The sequence below is a fragment of the Chiloscyllium plagiosum genome, unplaced genomic scaffold, assembly GCF_037043375.1.
Source record: "Chiloscyllium plagiosum isolate Xiang-an unplaced genomic scaffold, Cpla_swu_hap1 HiC_scaffold_47, whole genome shotgun sequence".
NCBI lineage: Eukaryota > Metazoa > Chordata > Chondrichthyes > Orectolobiformes > Hemiscylliidae > Chiloscyllium > Chiloscyllium plagiosum.
This window is the reverse complement of record NW_028270185.1, coordinates 8,875,840-8,897,122: the sequence shown is the minus strand read 5'-3', so window position 1 is coordinate 8,897,122 and position 21,283 is coordinate 8,875,840. Positions and strand designations below refer to the sequence as shown.

The following is a 21,283-nucleotide window of genomic DNA, read 5'->3' as shown; positions in this document are numbered from 1 at the left end:
ATGCAAGGACGTTGGGGGAGAGATGGTTCTCACCTCACCACTGGGGTATTGAGACTGGCCCTGGCGGACTTATTCCTCAGCAAAGAAGCAGAGTATACTGTGAGCCAGAAAGAAAACAACTTCCTCGGTTTAATATTTGGTTCTGTCTGAGTCTGGACAGGCGACCTGTGGCACTACTGTCACTGAATTTCACCCATCCTCAACATCGCAGGGCTGAACATTGACCAGGAACTCAACTGGACCGACTGTATTAATCCTGGGGTTACAAGAGCAGGTCAGAGGCTGGAATCCTTCAGCAAGTCACTCACCCCCTGACTCCCCAAACCCTGTCCACCGTCTACAATTCCTGATGAAGGGCTTTTGCCTGAAACGTCGATTTTCCTGCTCCTCGGATGCTGCCTGACCTCCTGTGCTTTTCCAGCAACACTCTAATCTTGACTCCCACCATCTACAAGGCACAAGACAGGAGTATGATGGAATACCCCCCCCACTTTGCCCTGGATGGGGGCAGCTCCAACAACACTTAAGAAGCTCAACACCATCCAGGACAAAGCTGCCCCCCCCCTGCTTGATTGGCCCCACATCCACCACCTTCGACATTCTGTCCCCTCCACCATCAACCCTCAGTCGCAGCAGTGTGTACCATCTACAAGATGCACTGCAGCATCTCACCACATCTCCTCAGACACCACCTTCAAAACTCATGACTTCCATCATCTAGACAGACAAGGGCAGCAGAAACATGGGAACACCACCCCCTGCGAATGTCCCACTTCCCCATCCCGATTTGGAAATATATCGCCGTTCCTCCAACGCCACTGGGTCAAAATCCTGGAACTCCCTCCCCAAGGGTGTCCCTATACCACAAGGACTGTAGCGGTTCAAGAAGGTAGCTCACCACCACCTTCTCAAGGGGCAATTAGGGTTGGGCAACCTAGTCGGTGATGCACACATCCTGTGAAAGAATTAAAGCAAGGAACAGTTATCCAAGGACAATCTTCAATCCATTTTAACATATTAGCCAAACACATCAAGCACCTTAAATAGTTTTGCTGACAAACAGCTGGTGACTGGGTACGAGAGCTGCCCAGATGTTTAGGACGGGGTTTCGTTTTCCCACCACACACCTCCATTTTGACAGAGCACCCACATGGAGGCATGCAGCGGATGTCAGATTGTGGACAGAGGGTATAGCGTTCCTGGAGGCTCCAGGAACTGGAGATGAATCCCAATGTTGGCAGCCACCGTGGAGGAACCTCCCATGGGAAAATGGTGGCTCGCCTGAGAGCCTAGCGTCATCCAATCGGGTGACAGAGTGATGCCTAGTTGGCTCCTCCCCACCCCAGTGTATGTGCTGGAAGGCCATTGGCAGAAAGAGTGATCATGTGATGAAAACTCCAGGAATCCACCCGACCCCAGTCGGTATCCCTTGGGGTTGGCATGGCAGCCATCTTGGCCCATCCTAAGCATGCCCCCATCCACCCTCTAGTGGCCACAGGAAGTACGGCAAGGGAGAAGGAGACAAAGTAAATCTCAAAATAGACAGCAGGAAAGAAAATGGGGGCCTGATGGGAGGGTTACTCAGCAGTTCAAAATGATTTAAATAAGGTTTCTTTTAAAATAAAAATCATTGCCGCATACAGGACTGTTATAAAAATACATTTATGATGCTAACAATACTAAAACAACATTCAACCCTTGGATTTTAATTTTTAGTCCTTCATTCTTTATAAACTCAAAGTCTTCATTTGAATACAGTCCTCCCGCAGTACCACCAGCTCAATGTTGAAATATTGGGATTTTTTGGAGGAGAGAGGGGTGTCCAGGGTGACGGACCGGGCAATATCCGTCGACTTGGAGCTGGCGAAGAACTTCAGGAGTGGCGCCAGGCCCTTGGTCATGTCACTGCGGGCGCCCTCGTTCACCAGACAGTAAAGGATGGGGTCAGCCACGCAGTTCAGGCTGGTCAGGGCCAGCGAGACGTGGTAGGCCGTGAAGATGTTCTCCTCGAAGCTGCAGTCCCACGGCCTGCTCAGGTACATGACGCTCCTCAGGAGCAGGATGATGTGGTACGGCGCGAAGCAGAGCAGGAGGATGACGATGAGGCTGAGGGCCAGGCGTTTGATCTTCACCTTCTCCCCCTTCTCGGTGGACAGGTTGCCCTTGATGGCCTTGAGGATGCCCTGGTAGGAGAACAGCATCAGGATCCAGGGGAACAGGAACCCGATGAAGACGCGGTAGAGGTTCATCTGGGCCACCCACTTTTCCATGGGGTACTTCTCAAAGCAGAAGGTGTGGTTGAAGCGGTCTTCGAAGAGTTCATTGTGGAAGAGTGGGGCGCAGTTGGCGACGATCTCGATCGTCCAGACCACCACGCTCGTGACAACCGCCGTCTTGACCCGACGGATCTTGGCAAACCTCAACGGGTGGGCCACGGCCAAGTAGCGGTCGACTGAGATGCAGCTGAGGAAGGCGATGCTGATGTAGATGTTGGTGTAGAGGATGAAGCCAAAGAGCTTGCAGGACTCGGGGCCCAGGATCCAGTTGTCCTGGTGGAGGAAGTAGTTGATCCATGGCGGCAGGGTGGCGATGTAGAGCAGGTCAGAGATGGAGAGGTTGAGGAGGTAAACCCCCAGCTCATTCCTCTGCTTGACCTGCAGGTAGGCCGCCCAGAGGGCCAGGCAGTTGGTGGGGAGCCCGATGACGATGACGAAGATGTACAGCGTTGGAGGGAAGAGGCTGTCCAGCCGGGAGTCCACGTCGCAGCTCTCATCGCTAACGTTGCACATTTTCTTCGGCGGGGGTTGTGGGGGAGGTGGGGGATGGGGGGGGGGGAGCGAGACGTGGGGCAGGGAGCGCTCAGGCCATCGATGTCGCCAATCTCCTGGACAAACCCATCGCCTGAAACGCACGTCACCCAGTCGACGGTCTGGGACAGTCCTCCCCGCTAGGGATCAACCAGTTTCCATGAACAAATCCAGTCAGGGGAGTGAGGGGGGGTGGGGAGGGTGGGTGCACTGCTTCCAATGGAGTCTGGTCAATGGCGACGGAAGGGCGCCGTTAAGTTCCCCAATGTGTATCCTCTTCCCAATCACTGTAAAGTTTGGCGGCTGAGTGGGGGATCCTACCTACTCGGGAAATTTGCAAGTTGACGTCCCGTCACGTGAAACCGCGCCTGGAAAACAGAAGAGATTCAGTTATTTCGGTGGGGATTCCCATTACAGTACCTTTGGTCATTGAGGAAGGATTGCCACCTTGCCCTTTTCCACCTGCAGGGTCGACTCAGAGTCACAGAGGTGTACACAGCACGGAAACAGACCCTTCGGTCCAACTCGTCCATGCCTACCAGATATCCTAAACTAATTCCTTTTGCTAGCACTTGGCCTATATCCCTCCAAACCCTTTCGTATCCATGTACCCATCCAGATGCCTTTTAAATGCTGTAATTGTACCAGCCTCCACCACTTCCTCTGGCAGCTCATCCCATACATGCTAGTCTCTCAATGCCCAGTGTTTGAGACTAGAGGTGTACGTCCAACTATTCAACCATGATGGGCACACCAACCTGATCTAGAGGTCACCCCCTCACCTAGGTACCCAAGCCTATTGCACTTTTCAAATGTCAAGGGATAATGTACCGGAGTGAGCCTCTAATTTATTGATTACTTTTTAAAAAATACTCAACCTTACTTTCCCCAAGGATAAAAACGTAAGGAATAGGAATTTGGGGCGGTACGGTGGCTCAGTGGTTAGCGCTGCTGCCTCCCAGCACCAGGGTCCCAGGTTCGATTCCAGCCTCGGGCGACTGTGTATGTGGTGTTTGCACATTCTCCCCGTGTCTGCGTGGGTTTCCTCCGGGTGCTCTGGTTTCCTCCCACAGTCCAAAGATGTGCAGGTTAGGGTGGATTAGCCATGGGAAATATGGAGACTGCGGATGCTGGAGATCAGAGTCGAGAGTGTGGCACTGGAAAAGCATAGCAGGTCAGGCAGCATCCCAGGAGCAGGAGAATCAACATTTTGGGCATAAGCCCTTCATCAGGAATGAGGATTGTGGGGCGGAGCTGAGAGATAAATGGGAGGGGGGAGGTAGCTGAGAACGCAATAGGTGGATGAAGGTGAGGGAGAAGGTGATAGGTTAAAGGGGGGGAGTGATGGACAGGTCTGAAGGGCGGTGCCGAGTTGGAGGCTTGGGACTGGGATAATGTGGGCGGAGGGGAAATGAGGAAGCTGTTGAAATCCACATTTATCCGGTGTGGTTGCAGGGTCCCAAGGCAGAATATGAGGCGTTTTTCCTTCAGATGAGGTGTTGGGGGCCAGGGAAACAGAAATCTTGGAGGAGGTGAAGGGCATGGGGGTGTCACGGACGTAGGTGGGGAGTTCCTGGACTAAGGGGGACAGGATGGTGTCAAGGTAGGAAGGGATGAGTTCAGTGGGACAGGCGCAGGCTGAGACAATGGGGCGACCGGGCTAGTCAAGTTTGTGAATCTTCAGTAGGAAGTAGAATCGGGCAGTGCGGGATTCACGGACAATGAGGGTTGGGGGTTGTGGATGGGAGATTCCCTGAGGTGATGAGAGGTGGGCAAGTGTGGGTCTGTGTGGGATCCTCTTCAGAGGGTCTGCGTCTGAATCGGATGGGCTGAATGGCCTGCTCCCACACTGTAGGGATTCTGTGACTGCACCCACCCTAGTTTTCCCTCTGTATTTTTGGGAACTCCACAATTGTGGTTCAGGTATGCAATTCTGTTTCTGAGAATTGTCTCAGGCTGATGACGTTGCAGTCACTCAATGAGTCAGTCCTCTGAACCAGACTTTCCCAGAAATGATTTCGTTGTTTATATGTATGGGAACAATTGATTAATTCCAGTCTCATTGTTGGACGTTAGTTGGGGGGGTGTGGGTTAGGTGGAAACAGTGCAAATATCTGTGAACTGAAGAACATAATAGGGAACTATGTTTTATTATTGTGTCTGTGAGGTGAGTAATCCTGCAGAGATATGTCGGTGCTTATGGAATGCAGAAAAAACCCAGGACCAATAGAAGCATAGACGGAAATTTCTGGAAAAGCTCAGCATGTCTGGTCGCATATGGGGAGAGAAATCAAGAATTATCGTTTCAGTTCTGAGGAAGGGTCACTGGACCCGAAACATGAACTCTGATTTCTCTCCACGGATGCTGCCAGGCCTGCTGAGCTTTTCCAGCAATTTCTGTTTTGCAGCATCCACAGTTCTTGTTATCCAGGAACCTGGATCAGACAGATTGGCCTTACAGGGTTTTTTTTTAAACCCTTTATTCACTCTTAAGTACTAATGCCAGCACTTATTGCTTAGAGAGCAGTTTAGCGACAACACCATTGCTGTGGGTCTGGAGTCACGTGTAGGCCAGACCAGGTAAGAATGGTAGCGTCCTTCCCTCAAGGGCATTAGTGACCCAGATAGACTTTTCCCCAAATAACAGGTTCATGGTCATCATTAGATGCCAGATTTTTATTGGATCCCTGCTGTGGTGGGATTTGAACCTGGGTCCCCTGGGTTATCAGGCCAGTGATAATACCACTAGGCCATCACCTCCTCTCAGATGAAGACTACACTCATTGGAGTGCAATAGTTAACTCTGTTTTTCTCTCTCTATTTACACAAATGCTGCCAAGCTTGCAGATTTGCTCCAACGTTTTCAGCCTGTGTTTAACATTCAGCTCTCACCGTAGAGCTGAAACCCTGTTTCGCTCCCTGATTTGGTAAGTGTTTTCTATTTTTCAGTTGCGTTTCGGGGACATTGCTAAGGGAGGTCTCCAAGCCGAATTCTCACATTCTTTTCTAAAATACTTTACATCCAGCTATCAGGGTAGGCCGAAACTCCGTGTAACATCCCAAGTAAGAAACTGCACCCCTGACAGTGCAGCACACCCTCAGCACAGTGTCACTCCAGACCACTGTGCTCAAAACTGTTTGGGGACGATGGTTAAGTTTACAAAGCACAGCATCTGAGGAGCAAGACAGTAGACGTTTAGGACTGAGCCCTGAACAAGGGTTAAGCCTGAGAATGGTGACTCTCTAGCTCCTCAGATGCTGCCTAACCTGCTGTGCTTTTTTTCCCAGCGTCACCCTGTATCAACTCTGATTTCTCCAGCAGCTGCAGCCATCAATCTCTCCAGAATTGGCAACCTTACAACGATAGGGCGCTGTACATAAAAGGCAAAGGAGCTGAAGGAGTTAAACAAAAGCAGAAAGTTCTGGAGAAACTCAGCAGGTCTGGCAGCATTGGTGGAGAGAGAAAGCACAATTAACATCATAAGTCCAGTGTCCCTTCTCTGGATCCAGGCCTCTAACTTTGTCTCTCTCTCTCTCTCTCTCTGCAGATCCTGCAGAGTTTGAGTTTCTCCAGCAATTCCAGTATTGCTCACATGACAAAGCTTTTCAGTGTGCCTTGGTACACGTGACAATAAGTTCAATTCAATTCAATTCCTGTTTCTGCATGAGCAGAGTGTGTCACTCAGTCGCCATGGTTTTTTGTAGTATATCGCTGGCAAGCAAAGAGCAATTTCCCACACGAACTGAATTTGACAACAATTTGACCCCTATTCACTCAGTTAATTGCTAAAGTTCTTAGAATCCCCCCAGTGCAAGGGAAGGTCATTCAGCCCATTGAGTCTGCACCGACCCTCTGAAGCGCATCTCGGCAGGACTCACCTCACATGACTAACCCACACATCCCTGGACACTGCGGGGCAATTTCACGTGATCAATCTACCTAGTCTGCACATAGATCGTAGAACCGAATCCCCACAGTGTGGAAACAGGCCGTTCGGCCCAACGAGTCCACATCCATCCTCCGAAGAACATCCAACCCAGACTCCTATCCCCTATCTCTATAACCCTGCATTTCCTGTGGCTAATGCACCTGACCTACACAGCCCTGGACACTGTGGGCAATTTCCCATGGCCATTCCATCTATCCTACACATCTTTGGGAGGAAACCCACACAGGCACGAGGGAGAATGTGCAAACTCCACACAGACAGTTGCCCGAGGTGGGAAGTGAATCCAGGTCCCTGATGCTGTGAGGTAGCAGTGCTAACCACTGAACTGCCATTCCACCCCTATGCTTCTAACAATTTCCTCATGATAAGAGTCAGGTGGGGGGGGAAATGGCATCATAGAATCCCTACAATTTGGGAGCAGCCTATCACGTCCACACTGATCCAGATCCAACCCCCTACCATATCCCTGTAACCCCACATTTCCGATCCACCCTAACCTGCACACCTTTGGACTGTAGGAGGAACCCACACAGACACAGGGAGAATGTGCAAACTCCACACAGACAGTTGGCTGAGGGTGGGCTTGAACCCAGGTCCCTGGTGCTGTGAGGCAGCAGTGCTAACCACTGAGCCACCGAGCCACCATGTCCTGGGGCCTAAGTAGCACTCAAAGCAGCATCACCCTGGGAGACAGCTTTGAGGAGGGTCTGGTTGAAGAGGGAGGCTATACCCGTGGGAGGATCTGAATTTAGCACAATACACGACTACCCCGTGCCAAGCATGAGAAGATTCTGTAAGCCAAAGCAAACAGCCACATGGGAATATGAGAATTCGTTTGAGTGGGAAACAAACAGTCACATGGTAAATAGCTGTGCTCCAGGTCCTGTACCCAATCCGAAAACAAATTACATTTATCTTGGGTCAGGAGATGGCTTAGTGGCACGGTCGCTAGTCAGGTAATGTCTGAGTGAGTTGGGATCAAAACCCACCTGAACCTGAATTCAGTTTCAATTGTAAAACAAATCCAGAAATCAAAGAGTAATGTTGAAACTATTGTTACAATCTGGACATCAGACAGAATTGACCTTACCCGGTCTGGGCCTACATGTGACTCCAGACCCAGAGCAACATGGCTGACTCTTAACTGCCCTCTGAAACAGCCAATCAGCTGTATCCAAGGAGAGGGCTAGGAAACGGCCGTATCAGATTCTTAAGGCGTTGGACAGGGTCAGTGCTGAGAGGATGAATGCCCCCACGGGAGGGTTCAGGATCAGAGGGCACAGTCTCAGATTTGAGGGGTGCCAATTGAGGACCAAGATGAGGAGGAATTTCTTCTCTCAGAGGGTCGTGAGTCTTTGGAAGTCCTTACCACAGAGAGCTGTGGGGCAGGGTAGAGTCACAGAGATGTACAGCACGGAAACAGACCCTCCAGTCCAACTCATCCATGCCGACCTGAAATCCTGGACAAAAGTAAAACTGGGCTACTGGGAATATCTTGGAAGTGTGCCAAAATAGGTGAATGCGAAAGACCCTATGCCACCAGAGCGGTTATATAGTAAACTAATCTAGTCCCATTTACCAGCACTTGGCTCATATCTCCCCAAACCCTTCCTATTCATATACTCATCCAGTTGCCTTTTAAATGTTGTCATTGTACCAGCCTCCATCACTTCCTCTGGCAGCTCATTCCATACACCCTCTGCGTGGAAAAGTTGCCCTGTAGGTCTCTTTTATATCTTTCCCCTCTCACCCTAAACCTACGCCCTCTAGTTCTGGAGTCCCCCATCCCAGGGAAAGGATCTTGTCTCTTTATTCTATCCATGCCTCTTATGATTTTATAAACCTCTATAAGGTCACCCCTCAGCCTCCGACGCTCCAGGGAAAACAGCCCCAGCCTATTCAGCTCGCCCCGTAGCTCAAACCCTCCAACCCTGGCAACATCTTTCTAAATCTTTTCGGAACCCTTTCAAGTTTGACAACATCTTTCCGATAGGAGGGAGACCGGAATTGCACACAACATTGCAGTCCTTATGTATGTTTAAGACAGAGATGGACTCTTGATCAAGGGTTACAGTGAAAGGGCAGGAGGCAGACGCGAGGAACGTCAGATCAGCCGTGATTGGTTGAACGGCGCAGCAGTCTCGAGGGGCCGAATGGCCTACCCCATTCCTATTTCAGGGGCAGTGAATAAAAAGGAGCTTTTCACAACCACCTTTGCTTTGCAGGTTAAGAAGTATCGCAATGGTGAGGCAGTGTGCGCAGTAAGATCCCGCAAATGGGGATGCGACAACAACCAGGTAGCCATCTACTTTGTTCCTCCTAGATGCTGATTGAGGGACAGTTATTCATCCCATGCCACCAGTCCACATTTTGATTTAAACCAAAATCCAATTCTACCATCTGCCGTGGTGGGATTTGAACTAGCATTGACTGAACAGACGGTTTAGTGCCTGTACCATTAGGCCATCACTCAAACCAGCCCTACCTTTGATTTTGGTTTCAAGAGTCAGAGCAGCACCTGGTCCCAGTTGAGGGGAATCACCAAAACAGGAGCCACAGAAGAGATCAGAGAAAGGAGAGTCACTAAATTAATCTCATTGGGCCGGGAGTTGTAACAACAGTCAAAATCGGTGGCTCAGTGGTTAGCACTGCTGCCTCACAGCATCAGGGCCCAGGTTCAATTCCACCCTCGGGTGACTCTCTGTCTGGAGTTTGAACATTCTCCCCGTGTCTGCGTAGGTTTCCTCTCACAGTCCAAAGATGTGCAAGATTGGCCATGGATGATTAACCATAGTGTGCAGGCTAGGGTGGATTGGCCATGGGAGATTGACCATAGGGTGTGGGCTATACTGGATGGATTGACCATGGGGTAACTGAATATAGTGTGTAGGCCAGGGTGGATTCGGCGTGGGGAGATTGACCATAGTGTGCAGGTTAGAGTGGATTGGCCATGGGAAATTGACCATAGGGTGTGGGCTATAGTGGATGGATTGACCATGGGGTAATTGAATATAGTGTGTAGGCCAGGGTGGATTCGGCGTGGGGAGATTGACCATAGTGTGCAGGTTAGGGTGGATTGGTCATGGGTTATTGACCATAGGGTGTGGGCTATAGTGGATGGATTGACCATGGGGTAATTGAATATAGTGTGTAGGCCAGGGTGGATTCGGCGTGGGGAGATTGACCATAGTGTGCAGGTTAGGGTGGATTGGCCATGGGAAATTGACCATAGGGTGTGGGCTAGATGGATTGGCCATGGGTGATTAACCATAGCGTGCAGGCTATAGTGGATTAGCTATGCAGGGATAGGGTAGGGTTTGGGACTGGCTCTTCAGAGATTTGATGAGGACTTCAAGGGCTAACCTGCCTGTTTCTATACTGCAGGGATTCTATAAGAAACCAGTAAGGGTCAATTTGAAACTTATTCCCCTTTTGGCGAGATGCAATCACAGAATTTTGACATTTGACAAAATATTTGACTCAGAATGCTTAATTTACAAACAGTATGTTAGACAGATTGACCCATGACAGTTTGATGGCCCATTATTAACGACACTAGAACAGTAAACAAAAGCGTGGTGATGTTGGCAGCACCACATACAACCGAAACACGGCCGGTTGTAGGTGTCATGAGAGATCAGATGGGCTGGGGTTGGGAAGATTTGAGGGGAGGGGTCAGGGCAGGATTTAACAGAGCTCTTTAAAGTGATGAAGGACTTGCAATGGTTTGACATGGCGACCCAACGCAGCAAGTACCCTGCAAAAAGTGTGCCTTTGGTGGTTAATACCAGTCTCTTGGGAAGTCCGTGTGGGGGGGGGGGCGGTCGAGAGGTGCACTGTATAAAAGAAAAGTTTTTTTTCTGCGTGAGGTAAGATCAAAAATTCAGGGTCGTTACTGTCAGATGTTCATTAATAACCACAATAGCAATGTAAAAACACAACTCTTCGGCCCAGAGAGTAGTGAGAACGTGGAACTCATTACCTTTGTGAAGGGAAGCAGAGGCTGTGATGGATAAGACTTACAAGGGAGCAGTTACTCCTAGGCACGATGAAAGCTGGGTAACTGTTCAAAGGGGGAAAAGCCAGTCAGTGCAGGGATCCCCTTTGGACGTTCCCCTGAAAAACAAGTAAACCGTTTTGGATACTGTTGGGGGGGACGACTTACCAGGGGCATGCATTGGAGTGAAGGTGTCTGGCACAGAGTCTGTCCCTGTTGCACAGAAAGGAAGGAGGGAAAGGAGGAGAGTGTTAGTCATTGGGGACTCAGATAGAAGGTTTGTAGGAAACGAACGAGACTCGCGGTTGGTGTGTTGCCTCCCAGGTACCAGGGTCCGTGATGTCCCGGATCGTATCTTTGGGGTCCTGAAGGGAGAGAGGGTGACCAGCCTCAAGTCATTGTCCATGTAGGACCAATGACACAGGTAGAAAGAGGGATAGGGATGTAAGGCAGGATTTCAGGGAGCTTGGGTGGAAGCTGAGAGCTAGAACAGAGTTGTTATCTCTGGTTTGTTACCTCGTGATAGCGAGGCAAGGAATAGGGAGAGATATCAGCTAAACACGTGGCTGCAAGGATGGTGCAGGAGGGAGGGTTTCAGGTACATGGATAATTGGGGCTCATTCTGAGGAAGGTGAGACCTCTACAAACAGGACAGTCTTCACTTGAACCAGAGGGGTACTAAGGTCCTGGGTGGGAAATCTGCTGATGCTATTCAGGTGGGTTTAAACTAATTTAGCAGGGGATAGGAACTGGAGGTGTAGTTCCAGTGCACAGGAGGATGAGAGTAGGGAGGACAGGGACAGGATTTCACGGTCACAGGAATGTGCTGGCAGACAGCAAGCTGGTTTGAAGTGTATCTACTTCAACGCCAGAAGTATCCGGAATAAGGTAGGTGAGTTTGCAGCATGGATAGGTACCTGGGACTTCGATGTTGTGGCCATTTCGGCCATAGATGTTGCAGGTTCCAGGGTGAAGATCCTTCATTAAGATCAGGGAGACGGTAAAAGAGGGGGAGGTGTGGCCTTGTTTGTTTAGGACAGTATAATGGTGGCTGAAAGAACTTTTGATGAGGACTCGTCTACTGAGGTAGTGTGGGCTGAGGTTAGAAACAGAACAGGGGAGGTCACACTGCTGGGAATTTTTTATCGGCCTCCGCAGAGTTCCAGGGATGTGGAAGAGAGGATTGTCAAAACCATTCTGGATAGGAGTGAAAGGAACAGGGAGATCAATATGGAGGATTTAACTTCCCCAACATTGACTGGAAATGCTATAAGTCTAGTACGTCAGATGGATCAGTTTTTGTCCAATGTGTGCAGGAGGGTTTCCTGGCACAGTATGTTGAAGGGCTGACAAGAGGGGAGGCCCCACTGGATCTGGTGTCTGGTAATGAACCAGGCCAGGTGTTTGATTTAGTGGTAGATCAGCACTTTGGAGAGAGTGACCATAGTTTAGCGATGGAAACGGATAGGTACATGCCACAGAACAAGAGTTATCGATGGGGCAAGGGCAATTATAAGGCGATTAGGCAAGACTTAGGATGCATAGAATGGGGTCGCAAAATGTAGGGGATGGGGACATTCGAAATGTGGAGCTGGTTTAAGGAACAGATATTGCGTGTCCTTGATAGGTATGTCCCTGTCAGGCAGGGAGGAAGTGATAAGGTAAGGGAACTATGGTTTACTACAGAAATCTCTTGTTAAGCAGAAGAAGGAGGCTTATGTGATGTTGAGACGAGATGGTACAGATGAGGCGATAGAGAGTTACAGATCATCGAGGAAGGATTTAAAGAGAGTTAAGAAGAGCAAAGAGAGGACATGAACAGAATTTAGCAAATAGAATAAAGGAGACCCCTAAAGCTTTCTATAGGTATGTGAGGAATAAAAGGATGACTAGGGTAGGAACAGGGCCAATCAAAGACAGAAGTGGGAAGTTGCGTATGGACCCTGTGGAGATCAGAGAGGTGCTAAATGAATATTTCTCATTGTTTTTGCTCAGGGAAAGGTGAATATTGTAGAGGAGAAGAACGTGATATGGGATATTAGACTAGAAAGGATCGAGGTTAGTTACGAACAGGTGTTATCAATTCTAGAAGGAGTGAAAGTAGACAAGTCCCCTGGGCCGGATGGGATTTATCAGACGATTCTCTGGGAAGCTCGGGAGGAGATAGCAGAGCCTTTGGCTTTGATATTTGAGTTGTCATTGTCTACAGGTTTAGTACCTGAGGACTGGAGGATTGCAAATGTTGTGCCCTTGTTCAAGAAGGGCAGCAGAGATGACCCAGGTAATTATAGGCCAGTGAGCCTTACTTCTGTTGTGGGAAATATTTTGGAAAGGATTGTAAGAGGATTTATAATCATTTAGCAAGCAACAATTTGATTGCAGATAGTCCAACATAGTTTCGTCAAGGGCAGGTCGTGTCTCACAAACCTCTGAGTTTTTTTGAGAAGGAGACCAAGCATGTGGATGAGGGTAGCGCAGTTGACGTGGTGTATATGGACTTCAGTAAAGACTTTGACAAGGTTCCACATGGCAGGCTGTTGGAGAAAATGCAGAGACATGGGACTGAGGGTGAGTTAGCAGTTTGGATTAGAAACTGACTTTCTGTAAGAAGGCAGTGAGTGGTGGTTGATGGAAAATATTCAGCCTGAAATCCGGTTACTAGTGGTATGCCACAAGGATCTATTTTGGGACCACTGTTGTTTGTCATTTTTATAAATTACTTGGATGCAGACATAGGTGGATGGGTTAGTAAATTTGTAGATGACACTAAAGTCGGTGGAGTAGTGGACAGTGTGGAAGAGTGTTGCAGGTTGCATGGGGACTTGGATAAACTGCAGAACTGGGCTGAGAGGTGGCAAATGGAGTTCAATGCAGCTAAATGTGAGATGATGCACTTTGGGAAGAATAACAGAAAGGCAGAGTACTGGGTCAATGGAAAGATTCTTGGTAGTGCGGGTATGCAGAGGGATCTTGGAGCCCATGTACATAGATCCCTGAAAGTTGCCACCCAGGTGGATAGTGCTGTTAAGAAGGCATACGGTGTGTTAAGTTTCATTGATAGAGGGATTGAGTTCCGGAGCCGTAGTGTCATGTTGCAGCTATACAAAACGCTAGTGCAGCCGCACTTGGAATATTGTGTACAGTTCTGGTCGCCCCAATACAGGAAGGATATGGAAGCGATGGAAAAGGTGCAGAGGAGATTTACCAGGATGTTGCCTGGTTTGGAGGGAAGGTCTTATCTGGAAAGGCTGAGAGACTTGGGTCTGTTCTCATTGGAGAGAAGGCGGCTAAGAGGGGATTTGATAGAGACATACAAGATGATCAGAGGATTAGATAGGGTAGACAGTGCAAGTCTTTTTCCAAGACTGATGACATCAGCTTGTACGAGGGGGCATAGCCACAAATTGAGGAGTGATAGATTGAAGACAGATGTCAGAGGCAGGTTCTTTACTCAGCGAGTGGTAAGGGCGTGGAATGCCCTGCCTGGCAATGTAGTTAACTCAGCCATATTAGGGGCATTAAAACAGTCTTTGGATAAGCACATGGATGATGATGGGATAGTGTAGGGAATGGGCTTAGATTAGTTCACAGGTCGGAGCAACATCGAGGGCCGAAGGGCCTGTTCTGCGCTGTACTGTTCTATTTTCTATTGGCATAGATGCACTCAAAGGGGGTATTGTGAGGGGAGACTGTGAGATACACAGGACTAGACCTTTCAGCCAATTGAGCCTGTTCTGCCACTCAATATGGTCATGGCTAAACTTGGGATTCAACTCCGCTCTCGCACACCCTCCCCACACCCAGAGAGACCCATTAGCTGTCTGTCTCAGCCTTAAATCGATTCATTGATATCCTCAAGACTCAGACTCCCTCGAGTGAAGTTGTTTCTCTCCCTCTTAGTCCCAAATTATTGCCTCCTTATGGTGTGGATGTTCGCCGACCAGTAGAAACTATCAAGGAATGAGAGGAGACTGAAATAGGATAGGAGGAGCATTAACACCAGAGTTGAGCAGTTGGGCCGAATGGCCTGCTTCCATGTAATTCTTTGGACTATGTCAACCCAAAACCAATCCAAATGCCTTCGGTTCAAAAGAAGAATTGGAGATGTTGTGGACAGAGAAGGGATTACAACAGGATCTTGATCAGATGGGCTATTGGACTGAGGAATGGCAGATGGACTTAATTTAGATAAATGTGAGGTGCTGCATTTTGGGAAAGCGAATCATGGCAGGACTTATATACTTAATGTAAGGTCCTGGGGAGTGTTGCTGAACAAAGAGACCTTGGAGTGCAGGTTCATAGCTCCTTGAAAGTGGAGTTGCCGGTAGAATGGGATAGTGAAGAAGGTCATAAAGTCATAGAGATGCACAGCACAGAAACAGACCCTTTGGTCCAACCCGTCCATGCTGACCAGATATCTCAACCCAATCCACTCCCATCTGCCAGCACCTGGCCCATATCCCTCCAAACCCTTCCTATTCATATACCCATACAAATGCCTTTTTAAATGTTGCAGTTGTACCAGCCTCCATCACTTCCTCTGGCAGCTCATCCCATACACGTATCATCCTCTGCGTGAAAAAGTTGCCCCTTACATCCCTTTTATATCTTTCCCCTCTCACCCTAAACCTATGCCCTCTAGTTCTGGACTCCCCCACTCCAGGGAAAAGACTTTGTCTATTTATCCTATCCATGCCCCTCATAATTTTGTAAATCTCTGTAAGGTCACCCCTCAGCCTCCGACGCTCCAGGGAAAACAGCCCCAGCCTGTTCAGCCCCTCCCTGTAGTGTTTGTTATGCTTTCTTTTATGGGTCAGTGCATTGAGTGTCGGAGTTGAGAGGTCATGTTGTGGCTGTACAGGACAATGGTTAGGCCACTTTTGAAATACAGCATTCAATTCTGGTCTTCCTCCTTTTGGAAAGATGTTGTGAAACTTGAAAGGGTTCAGAAAAGATTTACAAGGATGTTGCCAGGGTGGGAGGATTTGAGCTATAGGGAGAGGCTGAACAGGCTGGGACTGTTTTCCCTGGAGTGTCAGAGGCTGATTACTAACTTTACAAAGGTTTATAAAATCATGAGGGGTATAGTTAGAGTGAATAGACAAAGTCTTTTTCCCAGGGTAAGGGAGTCCAAAACTCAAAGGCATAAGTTTAAGATGAAAGGGGTAGGATTTAAAAGGGACCTAAGGAACAACTTTTTCACGCAGAAGGTGGTAAGGAATGAGATGCCAGAGAAAGTGGTGGAGGTTGGTCAAGTCACAATATTTAAAAGGCAAGTGGGTGGGTACATGAGTAGGCCAAATGCTGGCAAATGGGACTAGATAAGGTTAGGATATATGGTCAGCATGGACGGGTTGGACCGAAGGGTCTGTTTCCATGCTGTACATCTCTATGACTGTAACCAGCATCTGTAACACATACCATTAGCTGTACGGCTAATGGAGACTGACTAAGGTCCTACAGATTGGAGATGCACAATGGCCAGTGCTGTAACGTTTGTAGTGAGGGTCCCACAGAAACAGCCTGGAGGGTGAGTGGGAGCAGGGGCAGTGTTAAGGCATTGCTAGAAGTTTGAAAGCAGGTAGACAAGCTCAGCAACATTCTGAGGAGATATGCAGGCGCGCGGTTCACACACTGTCACGGGTAATTAGCAAGCCAGAATGCAAAACCTGCTCCTACATGCTGCAGGACCCGGAGCTCAGTTCTAGCAGCACTGCACTGTTCACCGTGGTGGCAGCCCCTACCAGGATGGAGGCTGCTGTAGAGTCAACAGTGACGGCGTCAACATGGGGGCGCATTTGCAATCAGTTGTCAGCAATACTCAAATCTGTAGACTTCACTCAACGCCTCTGGGGTTAGCTGCTGTGTGTGCATTTCACATCATGTTCCCAGGGCTCTGCAAGCTCACCTGTGTCGGGTGGTTAGCTCAGTTGGCTGGACAGCTGGTTTCCAATGCAAGTGACGCCGCTAGGGTGGGCTCGATTCCCGTGTTAGCTGCGCTTCCCACCTTGTCCCTTTGCCTGGGTCGCGGTGACTCTCGGGTTAACCCACCACCAGCTTTCTCTCTCTCTCTGTAATGAGGGAGTGGGGCTAGTGCAGATGGAGTTCAACCTAGATAAATGCAAAGTAATGCATTTCTTTTCTGGAAGATCAAACTTGAATATAGGATTAAAGCCAGGATTCTTGGCAGTGTGGAGTTCACTTGGTGTTCAAGTGCATAGATCCCTCAAACTTGCCATCCAAGTGGATAGGGTTGTTAGGAAAGTATATGGTGTTTTGGATTTCATTGACAGGGGGATCGAGTTTAAGAGTTGGGAGGTTTTGCTGCAGCTCTACAAAACCCTGGTGAGACCACATTTGGAATATTGTGTCCAGTTCTGGTCACCTTACTATAGGAAAGATACAGAGGCTTTGGAGTGGGTGCAAAGCAGGCTTACCATGATGTTATCTGGACTGGAAGGCTTGTCTTACGAAGAGAAGTTGACTAAGCTCCGACTTTTCTCTCTGGAGAGGAGGAGGAAGAGAGGTGACCTGATCGAGGTATACAAGGTAATGAGAGGCAAAGATAGAGTCGATAGCCAGAGACTTTTCCCCAGGGCATGGATTGACTGGCACAAGGGGTCATAGTTTTAAGGTGTTAGGAGGAAGGTATAGAGGAGACGTCAGAGGCAGGTTCTTTATACAGAGAGTTATGAATGCATGGAATGCGTTGCCAGCGGTGGTGGTGGAAGCAGAGTCATTAGGGACAGATAAGCGACTATGAGACATGCACATGGACAGCAGTGAATTGAGGGGTGCGTAGATTAGCTTATTTTATTTTAGATTAGGATTAATCCTTGGCACATTCTGTGAGGTACTTTTCTATGTTCTATGCTGACTTGGTCTTGACATCAGGAAGGTGTTGGGGGTCACCAACCAGCCCATGAAGAGAGTGGGACTATGGTCTGGAAAGACAATGGTGACTTTACCGAGTTAGAAACCCAACTGGCAGAATGGACAGTTGGCACATCATGCCAAAGCCCGGTAGTTTGTTGACAGGAGAACCAGGCTCTGGTGGGTATGCGTCAGACAGGGTTATCATTAACACCTTCACCACCTGTCCTGATGTTTGTTACAGTGGCAATCAGACCAGTTATAAAAACCCCCATCTGACTTTAATCTTCATCATGTGTAGGATCTCAAGTTGGATCATCCGCAATAATCTCCCCCTCTATTATTTTCCAAAGAGGCAATAGGCTCATGGTAATATCAATAAAGTGGTAATCCAAAACCTCTGACCACATAGGTTCAAATCCCTCTCTCGGCCAGGTGGTAGAGTTTAAATTCAGTTCATAAATTGGATGAGATGCTCTTCAGAGGGTCGGTGTGGACTCGATGGGCCGAATGGCCTGCTTCCACACTGTAGGGATTCTATGACTCTACAAAATCTGGAATATCAAGTTAGAGAAAGCATGGTGGGGGTGGGGGGAGCATTTGGGAAACATTGCTCCTGACAGAGTGATGCAGTTGACTCTGACATAGTCCTGGCAAGCCGCTCAGTTAAAGGGCTAAGAATAAAAGATTTAAAAATGTGAGCAGTCCGAGAAACCAGTCAAGCCCTTTGCTGGAAAATCTCCTCTCCCCGAGGAATCGCTGTACACATTTTTTCCCATTTGTTCTTGGGGGGGTGAGTATTTGCTGGCTAGATGACAGTTGAACCACTGCAGCTCACTACTGTATGTTCATTAAACCAGAAAAAATAGAAACAGGAGAAGGCCATGTGGCCCTTCAAGTCTTGTTCTGTCATTCAATAGGATCATGGCTGATCCAACATTCCTCACATCAACTTTCCTACCCTTTCCCAGTAACCCTTGACTCCCCGACTGTTCCAGAATCGATCTCTCTCAGCCTTAAATATACACAAGGACTCTGTCCCCCACAGCTCTCTGAGGCAAGGAGTTCTAAAGATGCACATCCCTCTGAGGGAAGAAATTCCTCCCCATCTCAGGCTTCAGTTGGTACCCCTGTATTCTGAGACTACGCTCTCTGGTCCTGGACTTCCACACAATGTTGTTTGAGTTTTCTGTAATGGTTTAATGGGATTGACCCCATTTCTGAGAGTCAACCATGTTGCTGTGGTTCTGGAGTCACGCGTAGGCCAGACTCAGTAAGGACGGCAGATTTCCTTCCCTGAAGGACATTGGTGAACTAGATCGTTTTTCATGACACATTTTAAGGTCCCTATCACTGATACTTGCTTCCAACTCCAGACTGAATTTAAATTCCACCAGCTACCACAGTGAGAATTGAACCCACATCCCCTTCACTACCTAGGGGAGGTAACGGCCTAGTGGTATTGTTGCTGGAGCATTAGCCTGATGACTCCGGTAACGTTCTGGGGACCTGGGTTTGAATCCTGCCATGGCTGATAGAGTCATAGAGATGTACAGCACGGAATTCAGTCCAACTTGTCCATGCTGACCAGATATCCCAACCCAAATGGGCAGCAGGGTGACACAGTGGTTAGCACTGCTGCCTCACAGCGCCAGAGACCCGGGTTCAATTCCTGCCTCAGGCAACTGTCTGTGTGGAGTTTGCGCATTCTCCCCGGGTGCAGGTCAGTTGAATTGGCCATACTAAATTGCCCATAGTGTTAGGTGAAGGGGTAAACGGAGGGGAAGGGGTCTGGGTGGGTTGCTCTTCGGAGGGCCAGTGTGGACTTGTTGGGCCGAAGGGCCTGTTTCCTCACTGTAAGTAATGTAATCTAATCTAATGGTTTGAGATGTCCTAAGGGGGTAAAAGGTACTATGTAAATGCAAAGTGTTTGGAAGAATAAGGGGTCAATCCTGTAGAAACCTTTACAATTCTAACAGGACTACACCATCAGACAAGGAGAAAGTGAGGACTGCAGATGCTGGAGATCAGAGCTGAAAATGTGTTGCTGGAAAAGCGCAGCAGGTCAGGCAGCATCCCAAGGAACAGGAGAATCGACGTTTCGGGCACATCCTTCGGGCCCTTCCTGAAGAAGGGCTCGTGCCCAAAATGTCGATTCTCCTGCTCCTTGGATGCTGCCTGACCTACACCATCAGACAAGCCAACCTTCCATTCATTGACTCCATCTACTCTTCTTACTATCACAGGAAGTCAACCAACATCATCAATGACCCCTCCCAACCCTGGTTATAATCCCTCCCGTCAGGCAAAAGACACAGAAGCTTAAACACATGTGCCAACAGGTTCAAGAACAGCTTCTTCCCTGCTGTTATTAGATTTCTGAATGGACCTCTCAAATTCCAAGTCTAATGCTGATCTTGCTTTATGTGCACCTTCTTGTAACTTTGTTTTCCTCGCTCTGTTCTATCACTCTGCGATCTTTGTATGGTAAGCAAAACAAAACTTTTCACTGTACCTAGGTACATGTGACAGTAATAAGTCAAATCAAAAGGACTGGACAGGGTAAAAACAGGTGGATGTTCCTGATGACTGGGGATCACAGGTTAAGGAAACAGGGTCAGCCATTTCGGACTGAAATGGGGAGAAATGTCTTCACTCGGGGTGAGGGGGGAGCCTGTGGGATTCTCTGCCACAGAAAGCATTTGAGGCCAAAACATTGAATATTCTCAAGATGGAGTTAGATGTCATTGTTAAGGTTAAAGGGATCTACAGGCTGAGAAAGTGGAAACAGGGGACTGAGTCGATTGATCAGCAATGATCCTATTGAATGGGGCAGCAAGGTTGAAGGGCTGAGTGGCCAGCTCCTATTTTCCTAGTCTCTAAGGCTGTCTGTCATCATGGTGAATGAATGATCAGTGAAGTGATGGCAGAACATGGTTGCTATAACTCCCAAACTGCATACCGCATAGGGTAGGTTACCACCCCAAATAGTAAGACCTCTAAAGAGAACGTGAGAGGAACTAGTGACATCGAATCACAGCACGGAAACAGACCCTTCGGACCAACCAGTCCGTGCCGACCATAATCCCAAACTAAACTCGCCCCACCTGCCTGCTCCTGGCCCATATCCCTCCAAACCTTTCCTATTCATGTCCTTATCCAAATGTCTTTTAAACATTGTAACTGTGCCCACATCCACCCCTTCCTCAGAAAATTCATTTCACACACGAACCACCCCCTGTCTTAAAAAAATTGCCCCTCCTGTCTTTTGAACTCTCTCTCTTCTCACCTTAAAAATATGCCCCCTAGTCTTGAAATCCCCCATCCCAGGGAAAAGACAACTACCATTCACCCTTTGCATACCTCTCCGTATTTTGTAAACTTCCATAAGGTTGCCTCTCTACCTCCTACACTCCAGTGAAAAAGAAATTCCAGCCTTTCTTTATAACTCAAGCCTTCCATTCCCAGCAACATCCTGGGAAATCTCCTGTGAATCCTCTCTGGCTTCATAATGTCCTTCCTATAACTGGGTGACCAGAACTTTGTTGGTAAAAAGCTGTCAGTGATGTATTAACACGTTGCAAACGACAAATCCTATTTTATTCTTCCTGCCACACGGCTATGACTGATTAGGAAAAGGAATCAAGGAATCTCAT

At 48.4% G+C, this 21,283-nt stretch overlaps 1 protein-coding gene and 1 long non-coding RNA gene across 3 annotated transcripts in view; one reads left to right on the top strand and one right to left on the bottom strand.

Annotated features, from left to right (window-relative positions):
* Window positions 1-621: 621 nt before the first annotated feature.
* LOC122542804 (G protein-coupled receptor 4-like) overlaps window positions 622-21,283 on the bottom strand; it is a 155,517-nt gene continuing 134,855 nt past the window's right edge. For both annotated transcript variants that reach the window (XM_087983882.1, XM_043680857.2), the window contains exon 2: window positions 622-3,175. In XM_087983882.1, the coding sequence (XP_087840008.1) occupies window positions 1,728-2,789 (1,062 nt within the window). In that variant the 5' untranslated portion in view covers window positions 2,790-3,175 and the 3' untranslated portion in view covers window positions 622-1,727. The remainder of the gene's footprint in view (window positions 3,176-21,283) is intronic.
* The window catches only part of LOC148135987 (uncharacterized), a 59,236-nt gene continuing 43,666 nt past the window's right edge, over window positions 5,714-21,283 (top strand). The window contains exons 1-2 of the long non-coding RNA XR_015754679.1: window positions 5,714-5,734; window positions 8,983-9,054. This is a non-coding gene — a long non-coding RNA (uncharacterized LOC148135987). The remainder of the gene's footprint in view (window positions 5,735-8,982; window positions 9,055-21,283) is intronic.